This window comes from Asparagus officinalis, chromosome 3 (assembly GCF_001876935.1).
Source record: "Asparagus officinalis chromosome 3, Aspof.V1, whole genome shotgun sequence".
NCBI classification, from domain to species: Eukaryota; Viridiplantae; Streptophyta; class Magnoliopsida; order Asparagales; family Asparagaceae; genus Asparagus; species Asparagus officinalis.
Genome location: NC_033796.1, coordinates 1,862,599 through 1,877,761, shown reverse-complemented (window position 1 = coordinate 1,877,761; position 15,163 = coordinate 1,862,599). Strand labels below are relative to the sequence as shown.

General features: G+C 39.6%; 2 protein-coding genes across 2 annotated transcripts; one reads left to right on the top strand and one right to left on the bottom strand.

Annotated features, from left to right (window-relative positions):
- LOC109832610 lies at window positions 174–4,160 on the top strand. The gene is made up of 8 exons (XM_020399980.1): window positions 174–424; window positions 507–708; window positions 819–956; window positions 1,060–1,138; window positions 3,259–3,330; window positions 3,433–3,505; window positions 3,628–3,696; window positions 3,837–4,160. Exons 2-8 carry the CDS (start codon window positions 529–531, stop codon window positions 3,922–3,924), a joined length of 699 nt encoding a protein of 232 aa, XP_020255569.1. The 5' UTR covers window positions 174–424; window positions 507–528; the 3' UTR covers window positions 3,925–4,160.
- On the bottom strand, window positions 4,902–14,572 carry LOC109832609 (thyroid adenoma-associated protein homolog). Its single transcript, XM_020399979.1, has 4 exons — window positions 11,077–14,572; window positions 10,550–10,815; window positions 9,113–9,700; window positions 4,902–7,374 (listed from the first exon to the last, which is right to left on the bottom strand). The coding sequence occupies exons 1-4, from the start codon at window positions 14,320–14,322 to the stop codon at window positions 5,016–5,018; spliced, it is 6,459 nt and encodes a 2,152-aa protein (XP_020255568.1). The 5' UTR covers window positions 14,323–14,572; the 3' UTR covers window positions 4,902–5,015.

Sequence of the window (15,163 nt, the reverse complement as noted above, 5' to 3'; positions counted from 1 at the left end):
CTTTAATTAAAAAGTTAGTATTAAATCGGAGTTTACTATTTAGGGTGGTAACACTTTGCGGTCGAGTTAAATTAATACGAAATCGAACCCGACCCGATTTATCGCACACGAGGATCATCCGTCCCTTTCAATTACGTAACAAGAAGGGAAATAATCTGCGTTCTGGTCACCTCCCTTCCCTCCTCCGTCCCCCACCTCCAGCTAGAATTACCCCCACGGTTAAAGCCCTCTTCAGCCTACAGGCGGTGATCGTATCGCAGGTCAACATTGATGAGATACCTGCTGGGGAAAAAACAATGGCGATGAGATGAAAAAAGGGAATTAGGAAAAAGAGAGAAAATTAAAAATAATTTAAAATTTTCAATATTGTCTCTATCTTTCATTGATTCTTCGTTGATCAGCGGCCATCGAGGATCCGCATAAGGTAAAATTCCCCTCCCTTTGATATGTGTTAATGGGAATTTCTTGATTCGTTACAGGATCTAATCATCCGTTGCTTTGATTAGGGTTTTTTTTCACTTGATAATTATGGATTTGACGATGCATAAGAAGAAAAAGATCCCATCTTTGTTGGATCTGTGCATCCAAACGGCAATCGATAATCTCCGATACATGGCTGACGTCGGCGAAGTCGACGCTCATCTTTTGCAGCGTATCTTGCCTCACTGCGATATTGATCAATTGAGGCACATTGAGAATTCAACAGAAGTGAGTCTTGATCAAGATTTTATCTTCTTCTTCTTCTTCTTCTTTTTCGTAGATTTTATTTTGAGTAGTTTTCAAATGATGATGCTATTGCTATTTTTTGGTCTAATTAGGGAAGGGATCTTAGCTCGGTGACTGATGATTTGTGGAAGAGATTTTATGAGAAGGACTTTGGCAAGGAAAGTTCTGATGTTGTAATTGGAAGGATGAGACAGAAGCAAGTCGTATTTAAATGGCGACAGCTCTATGAAGTAATTGATTCAGTTTTTTTTCCTATCGAGAATTTTATTGTGACTTATGTTATTGTTTATCTCTTCTAATGAGTGAAAAACACGCGCTTCTGTTTTTGTGCAGGCAAAATACAAGGAGAGAGAAGCGTTTAAGGATAAATTAAAACTGAAACTTAAACAAAGATATCAAGAAGAGGAAGAGAGTGAGTGTTTCTTCATCTCTTTGCATGTGGTTTAGTTTCATTGCGGTGTTCAAACCAAGATTTTGATGCTTCTAGTGATCTGATTCATCGATTAGGCTCTCACTGTATTGTGAATGACAATGTGATTCTTATGTTGCTTGGATAGTGAACTAGTTATGACAGGTTTAAGATTGGTTTCTTCGTCCGGCGTGTCTGTTTACAGAAGTGTGTTGCCTAAGGTGTGGAGCGTAGGATAGCTACACTTGGAAGTTGCAGATTGCCAGCATTTCAATAGATTCCTCGTGATATAATAGTTGAAATAAGTATGGCTATTAAAGGGACTAGCTTTTGAGTTTTGATAAGGAATCTTATAGTCAAATAAAGTAGCGTCAGTTGTGCGTTGCGTCCTCTCCATAGAGCTACTAGCCACTGTCCACTGAGAACCTTCTTGCCTTCTTGGCATTAAATGGCCAACTGCCGCTGACCTACATTTGCACTAAGTGGTCAATTTGGGAGACAGCAACACTTACATTTACACGTAAGTGGTCAATTTGGGAAGCATCAATGATCACCAGGCAAACAAGGTTGAAATATGAACTATAAATAGCGGTCAGAATGTGACAGAAGAGAACTCTTTTTGGTGAAAATATTGTGCTGGAATTGTGCATGAGTGGTTGGATCTTTTCGGTGCTGGTGACTGGGTCCTCCACCCTTGGACGTAGCTTCCATAGAGGTTGACAAAAGAGAATACAAAGGACCATTCAGTGAACGCCGTGGATAGAGTGGTTGATTTAGGCGTCATGGATGAAGGAAACACCATGCATGATCCCAACTGTTATTGTGAAGACTAGTGCGCCCACTTTATGCGCCTTGCAGTTTGTTAAGGCAGATTTAGAAACACCTTCAAACGAAAGTAACTGCTCACATTAAGGTGCATGCTCTTTTGTTTATACTTAATGCGTTGAAAATACATGACTATTAGTTGCATTTAGATGTGCGGTTCTGGGAGTTGAAACACTAGCGGTCAATGTAAAACCAAAAAGTGATCTTAAAGTTGTGCCTTACAATCTGGCATATACAGATGTAGAAATTCAAATTCCAGAGGAAAAGGAGAGGGATTATGCAACAATAGAAAGAGGGAAGGTAGGATATAGCAATTATTGGTTCTGACTACATAGCCCAGGGTATGTGCTAACAAAGTATTTGGACGACCTATGGTGGACAAAAGTGATCCGTGTTCATGCCATTGCCAAAAGTTGTAAATGAAATAGTTAGTGACCATTTTCGCTGCTTAACTATCAGTCATCCATCATGATGATTAATGAATCATAACGTCAAAGCGGGACAGCTAAAGCCTAAAATTATCCGCATAGTTGTGTAGCTTGATCACAGAAGTATACCCATGAAATTGAAGATGATAATTCTGTGAGGCATATATGACTGACAATGTTCTGTAGTTCAAAATATTATGAAGTCAAAAAACTTGTCCAAACAGCACCTGTAATAAATTAGAATGTTTAGGTGGACTGGCTACGTTATAAGTTTATTACAAGAATCGTGACTCCATGCATGAGAAATCACGAGATGGCTCTCTAACTGAGGAGAAAATGGAGAGAATCAATCAAATAGTTCGCGCATGTCCAGCAAAGGCCTATTAATGTCCACTAGAATGTAGTGGTTACAAAGGCTGTGTTATTTGTTAATTTAATCAAGATTACGATTATGTAATTAGCCAAAAAAATCTGGCAAATGTATTGTCCTTATTGTTACAACATAGATAGAGTCATAGGACACACCAAGAAAATACATGTAACTTATTGTTTTCTTACAGTGTAGTGAACAAATGTGTCATTTATTTAATTTACAAATTTTAAATAGGATATTTGTTGAGAGCACTATCTGAGACATGATATGAACGATCATTGCTCAGAGCGACATTGCACTTTACATGATATGTTCCTGTCCGGAAACGAATTCTGCTCCGTTAATGCTTGCAGTGACCTTTCTCTGGTGATACCTATACTTAATGTTATATAATCATCACTTGACTAGAATTCAACCAGCATTCTGTTTGTACTTATGAAGGTGCCATAAAGGTAATTGATGGTCTTACGTTTTTTTCTCCCCCTCTCCTCTACCAGAAAAACTGAGTCGACAAGTGAAATATACTAAGAAGGAGCCACCATCAAGCTGTAAAAGAAGCTACCCTTCAGGTATGCCTTCATCATCCTTGTGCCCACTGGATGTAGCCATTATGTGCTTATTTTTGGATTCTTAACGATTGGAACTTACGTTACTATAATGTCTTTTTGCAGGAAGCACTTCTTACAATGTTTCCAATCTGAAGAGTAATATTTTGAAAAAGGCGAAGCTAGAGTCTCTTCAAAGGTAATGGTCAAAGTACTTTTGTAGAAATTCAATATTCCTGTCTGTATATGATTAGGAGAGTCTTGCATTTACAAGTTTTCTAACTAGTTACTATTCTTTATTTTTCTTTTTCTCGCAAACAGTCACGAGGCAAAAATTCATGCAACTATGAGGAAAAATGCTTTACAGCGAAAGATCTCTCCACCCGAGAGGTATTGACTCAATATTTCTTGTTAATTCTCCTTTAGAATTGTGAATGCTAGATGTATGGATGGAGGATAAATTCATTATTTGATATTTCCCTTTGCCTTCTTTTATCACGCTCTTTGTTTTTGCTCTGCTTGTTTTGCAGAATCTCTCGTGCCTCAAAGCCAAGCAATTTTCTCAGGACGAGTTTAGCTTCCAGTTCTAAACTATCAAAGCCGCCAGGGAGAGGATAGAGGTAGTACCTGAGCTATGTATTTTGATATTTTCTGCTGAGGGGTATCAACTTGCAGCTGATACATGTGGAGGAAGGAATTCAAGGAATTCAACTTATCTTATTCTTTCCACCTGTTCAAAATATATTCCTCGTGTTGATTTATAAATGTAATGCTATAGCATAATCTTTCAGCGTAGCTTGTAGTTTGTCTCTCATGCTTTTGCAATGGTAAAAATTAGTTTATTGTTGTTTAAATTCGAGTGCTAGCGGCCAAAATTCTGTTATATCTGAGAAGTGCTATGCTCCCCCAAGAGCATGAAAGGTCATGAAGCTAGTAATGAAATAAGCCTCACGGTTAGTTTCTAGTTCTGTTGGAGGCATGAGTAACACAAAGTAGCTTCCAACTTCGCGTCGAAACAAGCGTGTGAACTTTTGCTTTGCCTCAAAATTTTGTGACCCTCCTCTGCTGGAAATGAACTATATGATCGTTTGCCTTGATTAAGTTCGAATTATGGGAAATAAGCAAGTTAAATCTTTTTGGTTTGTGGGAAGCTCGAGCGTCTAGGTGAAGACTAATTTTTGCCCTTTCAGTAAATCCCCGGCTGGTTGGATCTGTTTCTACTGATTTTGACCGGTTCATGGACACGGTCTGTTATTAACTGTTGTTATTCAAGTGGAGCTTTAATGTATAACTAATTTTAAGAAGTTCGATCTTTGATTCATCACTGTATATATATAACGCATTGTATTGAATTTGTTTCGCATTTAAGAACTAAAATTTAATATAAAGATTAGGACCAAGATATTATGTTAGAAGAGCGAAGTCCTCTTCTGATTCTGTAAGTAGCCACTCATCTAATTGACTGATACGTGGTGCCTGGTGTCTCAACAGTTGTGGGGCCCACCCCCCTACTCAGTGACTGCGAGTTGGGCGCGAGTTGCCCAACCCGCGAGTCAAATAGCATAGCCCTTATAAATATGCCTGATTTTGTCATATAAAACAACGCGTTCTCTGAATATACCATTGAATCAACTTTTAATAAATGACTTGTGTTAGTGTGCGTTTACAAATTACATTAAATTGAAATCTGAATGTTTCAACAGCTGGCATCACCTAAGAAGAAAATAGGGATTAAAACCTTCCCAGTTCAAACAATCTCTCCTGTATTCTGCAGCCAATGAAACTGCATGCACCTTCTCATGCGATTGGATGACTAACGAATACAGGTTAGAAATCAATGGATTTCCAAGAAATGGTCTGATAATCCCTTTAAGTTCAGCAAACTCCGACGAGTTCACCTTGCTCTCATCATTATCTAGCTGCCACAGATAGTGGCTTTGTGTGAGAGCATAAAGGCCTAGCAGATTTGCATACATCGATATAAAAGCATCCTTGTGGTTACCTATGCCTCCAATCCAGTCTGCTACCTTCACAGACTCAACACAACTGTTGGCGAAGGATGTCAATTGCTTTAAGAATCTAAGCCTCCACGTCTTCAAGAAAATCCCAACATTTCTCTCAACCAAGCGCTCAGGATGCGACCCAACTTCTGTAGATTTCTGAACCAGGAGTTTTTCCAGATGGCAGCAGCAAATTTGGCATATCAGCAGCTTTTCTTCATGATGGTTATCAATCTCTTTGTCAAATATCCTCCGAACCAAGTCTCCTTGAGAACTCACCGAACCAGCAGCACTGAGGACGTACCCACACAAGCAATTCAGGTACTCGATCCAGCGGCCAAAGATTGCTGACAAGAACACAAAACTTGATTGAATCACCTGATCGACTTGACTTGGTACAGTGTCATGGTCTCGGTTTCCCTCCAATCCTTCAGAATTTACATACTTCTGGACATCATTAGCAAGCTTTTGCCTCAGAGCAAAATCCTCATCCTCCAAGAGCTGTATACACGTAAACCATAAGTCTAGTATTCTACGAGCATAGAAACTGGTTGCCGCAGGTAAATCTAATTTAGAAGTTCCAATGTCCTCGACTTCGATAATTTGAGGCGCTTCAAATGGATCGTTACATACGAATGATGCAATTGATGAAGCTTCCTGAAGCAACCCAGACGCTACTATGGCTTCAGCTGCTGCCTTCCTCATGTTCACAGGCTCTGATGGTAAGCTGTGCTGCTTAACTAGCACAACAAAAGAACTGATACAATCAAGAGCTTCAACCAATCCCTTCCGGTCAGCACACTCTCCTTCGATAAATCTATGAAGCAAAGCGACCAACTGCTTTACACTCATGGCCATGCAGCATATGAGAATTTCTCGGGTCTTCAAGCGCATTACTGTGCTGTTCAAAAGGACCAACCTCTTCCAGAAGCCAAGCACAGATTCAAGATCAGCCACGGCAGTGTTGACCTCCCATTCTAGAGTATGCCAAGAGAAAATGATCTTCAAAATGTAATAAATACATTTTGGGCTCTCTTCCACAGCTAGTCGTGACATCATCATAGATTGTAGATGGGTCTCAGCCCACAAGGCAATAGCTCCTTTTCGATCATTAGGCTTCATAGATTTCAATAATCCAAAGAGCTTCTTCAGCGTTGTGTCTCTGACTTCATGCATTGTATCTGAAATGCAAGAAGTTATTCTTTCATGAAGTGCCATGTTAGAGAGGTGGGAAGTAGCTGGAGCAGATCCCTGAGCTTGAAACTCTTCCACATGTACTTCTGAAGTCTCTGCAAATAGGCAGCCAAAATAGGAGGCAGCTGCTTGCCCCCGGAGCTCAACTATAGTTGGATCATGCAGAGCTGGCCCAAATAATCCTTGTACATCCAGGCACTCAGAGGCTAACTCCAACAAAAGGTTTTGAATGGTAGTGACATGGTGGCTTATAGCTGAAGTTCTTGCAATAACAAGCATCTCATCTAAAACTCTCAAATATGAGCAAACTAAAGTAGGGCAAGGACATGACCTAGTGCTGCCAATCCATGAGCAGTTCGAGATAACCCTGATCAGTTCACCAACAATTTGTTCTTTCTTGCTAGTATCAGTCAAGTTTCTGCAATTGTTATCAATAAGTGTAGACAACTGCAACAGGATTCCATGAATCGAATTGAAAGAAAGGGAAACAGCAGTTTTGTCCCCATTGCTCATATTGACAGACGTAGGAGATCTTCCATGTGCCAAACCTTGAGCTATGATGCTAAGGGCATCCTGCAGTTTTTCATTAGATACCAAACCAACTAGAGCCCTTGAAGCAAGCACACGAACTCGGAGATTACTTTGGGTTCCACACCTCCTGACAAAAGGCGTGAATGCAAATGGATCTAAAATATCATCATTCCCGCTGCTGATTAGAGAAGGTTTGAGTCTGCATAGAAGGATGAGAATGGGGCACAAGCTTGGGTGAATAGCTTTTGCAATGTTAGATTCTGCATGTCTAGAACTACCATCATTGAGCAGTTCGGTGGCAATCTTCAATTCGCTCAACAAGAAAGGATGCAGAGCTGGATATCTGTGAGAAAGGAAAGATGTATTGTTTATGTTAATGAAGAAAAGTGTATGAATCTGGAAAAAGTACATAGGATATTAAAATGTCAACACATTTTTAACCCCTTACAAGAAGTCTTTAACTAGAAAACATTAATTAATTGGATCCTATGTTCCTCGGTATGGCTGCTCCTTTTCAACTTCCCACCCCCTCTGGATGTTAGAATATTAAGCGCCAGAAAAGGTAACATCCAAAGAATCATGGTAATGCATCTGACCCTCACACCAAACCTGTGGGAGCCTTGGGCAATGTGCTTCCCTACTATACTTGATAATTGAAACATGCTATTCAAACGAATGTGATTCAAGACCAACAGTGTAAGTGAAGAAAAGCAAATAGAATGTTGTCTCTAGATAGTGCAAAAGAGAAATTTAAGCGCAAATGTGTTGTCACATGTGTGTTTCCATATTCTGATAACATGACAAAGTCAAATTAAGGAACAGTTATGTCATTCTAATGGAGGCCCACCATAAAGATGATGGTACTCTGTTTACTATTTTGTAGCCAGAAGCTCGTGAGTTCGCATATTCAAATAACATGACAGTCATAATAAGCAACATGATCTTGTTCCAATGGAGACCCAGCATAAAGATGGCATACTGCTTACTATATGAGGAATGCATGTCAAGTTATTTTCACCTTCTGTTGGTGACTGATTTGTATATTATCTTAAACCACATACAATAAGTTACTTATTTTAAAAAGATGAGAATGATTGTCAGCATTCTGCACTTTTCATCTTTGTGACACTTCGGAGGGGGGGTGGGGGGTGGGGGGGAATAGGACCTATAAAGAAGAATCCAGTCTGCAGTCAAGTAAAATGATTAAAATGAGAGAAGAAAGTTTGCATGTACAGAGATTGCCTTATAGATAAAATATAATGAGTCAAGAATCACACTCCAGTTTGGCCACTTGGCAATCTCCTGTGCAGTTGTGTTTTGAGTGAATGCAATTGCTATAGCAAATCCATCTTCTCTGGACTTAGAAATCTTTCTCCATCTAGTGATGTTGGAGAGTTTCTCCTTCCTCGCACAATTGCAAATTGCACAAGAAGTAGATTAACTTTCCCCAACTGCGAAGTGGTTTAACCTTATTGAGAGCATTCTCTCTTGCACCTGTTTTCCTCAAATCTCAACAGAAATCATAAATCAAGTGATGTCCAGTCCTATCCTAGTAGACCACAGCTAAAACTCACTGTGATGATGAAAGGCTGAAATGATGATGAAACTTCTTAGAATCAAAGAATTTCGGAAATCCCACCTAAGATTTCACTAATCAAAGCCAGAACTTCAAAATTATCAGGTACAAATACTCTGCATGAAAGATGCAAGTTCTTAGGACTTTTAAATAGTGAAGTAGTTTTTAACCGATCCCTCACCCACCCCCCCAAAAAAAAAATCGTGATGTCTCCCTCAACGTAGATCATCACAAAATTTTCCGTACTTATATCGCGGTTTATAAAGAAGTAATCCATAGCAAACAAAAAAAAAAGGAAGCAGCCTTGATTCATATTTTCAATGCAATCAATCAAGAATTTTCTAGTAAAGCCATTACTTCCATATTATTCTTTAAAAGGTAAGTTTAATGCCACAAAGGTTTTAATGCCACAAAGGTTTCTGGGTAACAATGAATCTTAAAGTAGAAACTGCTACAGGTTAGTATTAGTTTGTGCAGCAAAAGTTTACATAGTTGAAACTATTACCTATGGAAGAATTCAAGCCCAGTCAATGCACGTCTTGTTGACTCGCGCTTCTGAACATTGAGAAATCCAATCATACGACGAACTAATGCAGTATATGCAAGACAGGCACTGTTACGCACTTCCCAGTAAGGAGATGAGAATGCGCGTATCGCAACAATCATAGCCTCAGCACAAAACCCTGATGTATCAGTCGCCAAATTTGCATCGTTGAAAGCAGCTCTAAGTACATTGAATGCATGAACAGTTGGTATTACCCCCTCATCTCGGATCTTTGAGACCCTTCCATTTTCTCGTACTTCCTCTGTGGAAGTTTCCGATTGATTTTTCATAAAGTTGTTATGCAGCACTTCACTCTTCTCATTATCATCTTCATGGGTGTTGCAGACTGACATCTTAGCAACATCTATCAACCACCTTAATGCTTTGGGAAGTAATTTTTTCGGTGTTCCTTCCGGCTCTGAAAGGAAAAGAGCAATGAAAGCAGCAGGTATTCCAGCACTTCTCCTCAATAAATCATCCACAGTTTGCCCCTTGGCAATGGTCCTTTCCTTTAGGTGCTCCATCCATGACTCTGTCATTTTGCAAAGCCTGGAAAGGACAAAGCTTTTTCATCACATTGCAAAATTATTGTCTATACTCACACGCAGGTACCTTGCATACCAGCATAAGGATTTATTATAATATTTGTTTTTGCTATTCTTGAAGTACAGTATACTTCATAAGGACTGTATGAAAAATACCAAAGTGCTGCTTTTAAACTACAGTTAACACGAAGAATAACTCTAACTATATTTCTTGGTCAAACCCTTTTCTAGCATTGCAATTGTTTACAGTATGGAAACACATAATACTGGTCTATCAGGTCCATATATGCTTACAAACGTAGATTTAGAAGAGCTATTGGGTTGAGATAAGCACGTTATACTTAGGATTACTCGTACTTGTGAAGGGAATAGCTGAATAGCAGCAATCAACTTTAGAAAGTCAAAATAAAAATAAAAATAAAAATAAAAATAAAAACAAAAAATAAAGCCATTGATAGCAAATTTTCCACATAAATAAGTAAATTAACATGCCTAATCAGTATACAGGCGTCTCCTTCAGTTGGTGTTCTATTGTTGTACTTAAAGAACTATACAACAAGGTGAAATTATACATCCATCAATTACTTAAACGTTCTTATATGTGTAAATTTTATAGAAGTGTTTTTTGTATAATAGCAGAAGCGAACTGTTGCTTGGCAATAGAGATTTTGATCTTTAGTCACCCACGTTGGATTTAATATATATTCCAAGGTGCACTTTCTGTCACTGGTAAACACACAAGTGCAACGATGAAAACTAATAGCGATATTTTATAGCAACACTATCAAGTCTTTCAAGAATCCTACAAGCAGAAGGAACAGCACAACAACAGAACCAGAAACACAAAGCAAACCTTGGGTCATTTGAGCAAAGAAGGCGATTGCATAGAGCAGTGAAACCGGCCCTCGTCTTATCAATTGCACCATTATGCTTCATTTTCAGAAGGACTTGTAAGAAATGGTTCCCAATCGTCTCCAACTGTTGCAAGTCAAGCATTGGATCAGGCTCAACAGCCAATCCCATTTCATCAGAAGTGCAGCCATCAGAAGAATCAGAAAGAGTGCTGCTTGTGCTTGGCAATGGAATTTTTCTGACGATGGTTCCCAAGAGAAGACTAATCTGAAATAAAACAGCTTCGTTTTTAACTAAAAACTCGCAATAAATTATTAATGAGAAGCTTTAGCAAGTTATTTTTTAGCTAAAAACTAACAATAAAAAAAAGTCAAGATATTTTTTCCCCGTTCATTCAAATTTCAATTTAAAATTCAGTTTTGATTGATTAAATACGGTGCTGTAATTCATAACAAAAATGACTCATCAACAATAAAAAAAAGGCTAATTCTGGGGGAAAAAAGAGAGGGAAATAGCAAAAAAGAAAACATAGAAATTTCTAGCAAGCCAACAACCAACCATGACAGCCTGTTCTGCTGGCCTGCCATCATTCTCCAATTTCAATTTTGCATCAACAGGTTCTGGCAAGGATTCAGATGCAGCCATCTCCACCTGCTCATCTATGAGGAAAGAACCATCATCAAGAACATCATCCATGTCATATGGAATAGACAATGCATCTGCCGAAACCACCCAAAGGGCCAATGAAGTCACACGCATAAGTAGTTGCAGAAGCTTCTCTAGCATACATCTCATCTCAGAGTTACAGGACAGGACTACCTCAGAATTCCAGTCCAACTCCTCAAATGTGTAGCGGAGTGTAAGCAATACTCCATGAACAAAACTATTTCTACATGCTTCTGAAAGGTCCTTCTCCCCTTCTTCAACAACATTGTCCAGCCATTCAATAAGTGAAGATATATATTCGACGACAGGGGACCTGACTTTAATCATTTGTACCTGTCCATTTATAAACTCAGATTGAGAATTGAGAAAAACATCATTACAAACTCCAACTACCGACTTTAGCTCCAATACATACTTCCTGAATATGAGCCGAAAAGCCAATGCACCGGCATCACTCTCTCTAACACGTGGACTGCAAACTAACTTCTTCGCCCACTTAATCAATTCATTTACTGAGTTGTGAGAGGAAATTCCTGGAAGTGGGGTTGGAAATGATAAAAGAATGCGGAAAGAGTTTTCTCTCAGCCTATCCCAACTATCGATTATAGACCCAACTAAGCATAATGTTGATTCTGGTGAAGTAAACCCTTCACTATAAGGACAGAGAGAATCTTTTCCTTGAGCAATACTCGTAGGCCAGACATCAACCATGATAAGAATAAGCTCCATTGCCATGGTTTTCCTCTCATATGGTGCAGAGGGATAACATGAGTAAAGAAGAAAACAACTGAGCCACTTCATGAAGTGGAAAAGGTTTTCTGCTCTAGAAAACACCACCACTGCATCATCATACTGACAACTGCTGACCCCATTTTTATCAATACAAGCAACTGGTTGCCATGAACCTTGTTTCATCTGCCTCTCCAATGCTGTGCGCACTCTAGAGAAGAACTTCCTAAATAAGCTTGTCCATTTCATCTGAAAGGCTGTTGAACAACATCGCATATTTAGTGGCACTGCCTCCCTCAACAAGCTGAGCTCTAGTGATGATGGGAGACTGGCTGTCTTGGGGTTCAGGAAGAGAGACTCAGAAGCATCTATACGTAGACTTTCATCAGCATGGGTCAGTGCCAAGACAAACCATTTGACGGGTACTGTGACATTTATCCCCTTTACACATATAAGAGCAGCCTGATCAGAACTTTTCGGTTGCACTGACAAATCTTGGTCTAGATCAATATCCCCCTCAAGTAGAGCAAGGGTGCGAGAAACCTTAAGCAAGGAAACCAGTGCAGCTACACACTGATCAATTTTTAAGTCTAAAGTGAATCTATTTTCTTTCCTGCTTGGACCAACCGAGATAAATGCAAGCATTTGGAATATGCTGTCTGTATCAATTTCAAGAACTGCTGGTAGAGCATAAGTATTCAAATTCGATCGGAGTTTTGAATGGCCAGATGTGAGCCCATGCAAAATAGGGGGTAAGCAAAGCCCTCTAAATGTTTCATACCCTTTCTCAACACCATCATGGCTCCAACATTCATCACGTAGGCACTCGAGAAAGCATTTCAAGAATGATGTCACTGCACAACAGACATCATCATCTGCATAAGCATATGCTGTCTCAGATAAGAGGTTGGGATTTAAGTCGAGCACAGATTTTGCACCCAATCGTTTGGTGACAGAAGCTAAAGGCACATACCTGCCCTTGCAACGTGGCCCCAGGCAAAGAAGATCCGTTACAATCTTCAACAGCAACAACTCAGTCCTGTCACCATCTTCTCCTGATGGAAGAGATGCCTCGATATCCAGAAGGAGGTCAAAGATTAGATGCACTTGCTTGACCGTCTGACTTAAAGGGTCATCAATATTACTCCAAATTATTTTCAGTATGCGATTCATCATCCCTTCAGGGAGCGGATTATAATTTACAGAAAAATCAGTAAGATCTGCTAAAATCGATGTTTTAATCTGTTGCAAACAAATCTGTGTCACTGTCAGCGCATGGAAATTGAAATGGCTATCAGCAGGATTTTCACAATAGCTACAGAGCTCTGGAAGAATGCCATTATACAATATCGTCCATATGAACTGATTAATTGGATCAACAAAAGGGGCGTTGAGCACAGTCCTGGGAATAGCTGTAAGAATCCCTCTAAGCATACAAAGCCTGCTCAGAACTGGGAAATCTGCAATCTCCAAGTACAAATCACCATTAGGCATTACTTTTTTCACACCCACGTCCCCGACTTCTCCATCAGCACCATAAATGCCAAAGAACCCTCTGGAAATAAAAGAAGCGAGCTCTTCATGGCTCATACAAGCCTGAATGGCGGCGCAGAAGCTGACACCAGCAGCAACAAAGCAATCTCTTGAAAAAGCCGACGACTTCAATACATTAAGTATGCTTCTAACAACACTCTCCAAAGCGTCCGCACCCCCTTGCAACCCCAAAAACTTGGTAGGATACCTCTGCAACAGGTAATACAAGCATGACATCGCCTCTTGGCATTGCTCCATCACAATGGGTGATGGTCGGGACCCGCATTCTATATCCAAAAACACCCCCGTCAATCCGAACCTCACATCCTTTGCCACCAAAACCGCGCATTTCTCAACCGTCTCATTTAGAAATCCCAACTTTGGAAATCCCATCAACGACAAAGCAGCCCGCGATACTACAAACCTCTTCTTTCCCTTCCTACTCAAATCACCATACTCCTCGCATAGAGATTCAAAGCATTCGCTAAGCAAAGGAAGGAACTTTCTGCTCTTAGTTAATGGAGAAATTAGGGTTCTATGAAGAGGCAGAGAGTTCTCGAGAAATAAGATTTCCAAGTAGAGTTTAGAAGCAGCGGCAACAATGTCAGCGGTCGCTTCTTCAGAGGAGAGCAACTGGGAGAAAGATGAAGACAGCGATTTGACCGCAGAGAGCTGGGAGTAAGTGGAGTTCAGCGAGATCAATTCTTCCAAGTCGGAGAAAAACCCGAAGGATGAGCAGATTTGTGAAGGGATTAGCTTAAGGGTTTCGATGAAGGATTTGGGGAAGACGACTGAACTGTAAGTGTATTTGTGCCTGTGTTGCAAAGCTCGCCACTTTGCAGACATTTTGTAAAATTCTACAATTTTTAAGGGGGGATTTTTACGAACTTGAAGCAATTTGATGCGAGAGCTAAAAAGTGAGAGAGCTGGAATTTCACCTCGAGAGAAGATTAGGGTTTCTGTGATTTGAAGAAAGCCCCTCTTTTTTAAAATTCTCGCCAATTCCCGCAGAAATTGATGGTGGAAGAGAGGATGATGAGGGGGATTACCAAGGTTAGGGCTTTAGGTGTTGCAGCAGTTAACGTGAAATGACCTTATTCTCCTGTTAATTATTCGATTTCCTCCTTATTTATATACTAGTCAAAACACGAGAATTTGGATCCTCTTCTCATCCTATTATTTCCTAAAAGGTTTGCTACATTGACTCAAAAAATAGGACCAATAAGAAAGACAAGTGAGATGTCCACCTCCTATTGGATAATGAGTTGACCATCATTAATAATAGACCAATTCATTATCTAATATGATGTTGACACCTCACTTGTCCCTCCTATTGGTCCCATATTTTTTGTCCTTGAGGAATTTTTCATTTCCTACTGAAGAATTGCGAAGAGTTGGGAGGGGGACCCACAAGGATGGGTGAGAAAATGAAAGACCATGATAAAAATGAAAGGGTATAATCTCCTTATTAGGAGCTTTTCATTAGGAGAGGATCCGGATCCAAAAAAAAAATTCTACTACAGTAATCTCGATTTTTAAATGCTACAGCAATATTTTAATTTTTTTGTTTACTATAGTTTCACCGTCGCTACGGATTTTTTTAATGCTACAGTTTTCTCGTGTGCTAGGGTGATATTTTTTCAAAATTGCTACAGTATGAAGGAGTAGATCAAAATTGCTACTGTGA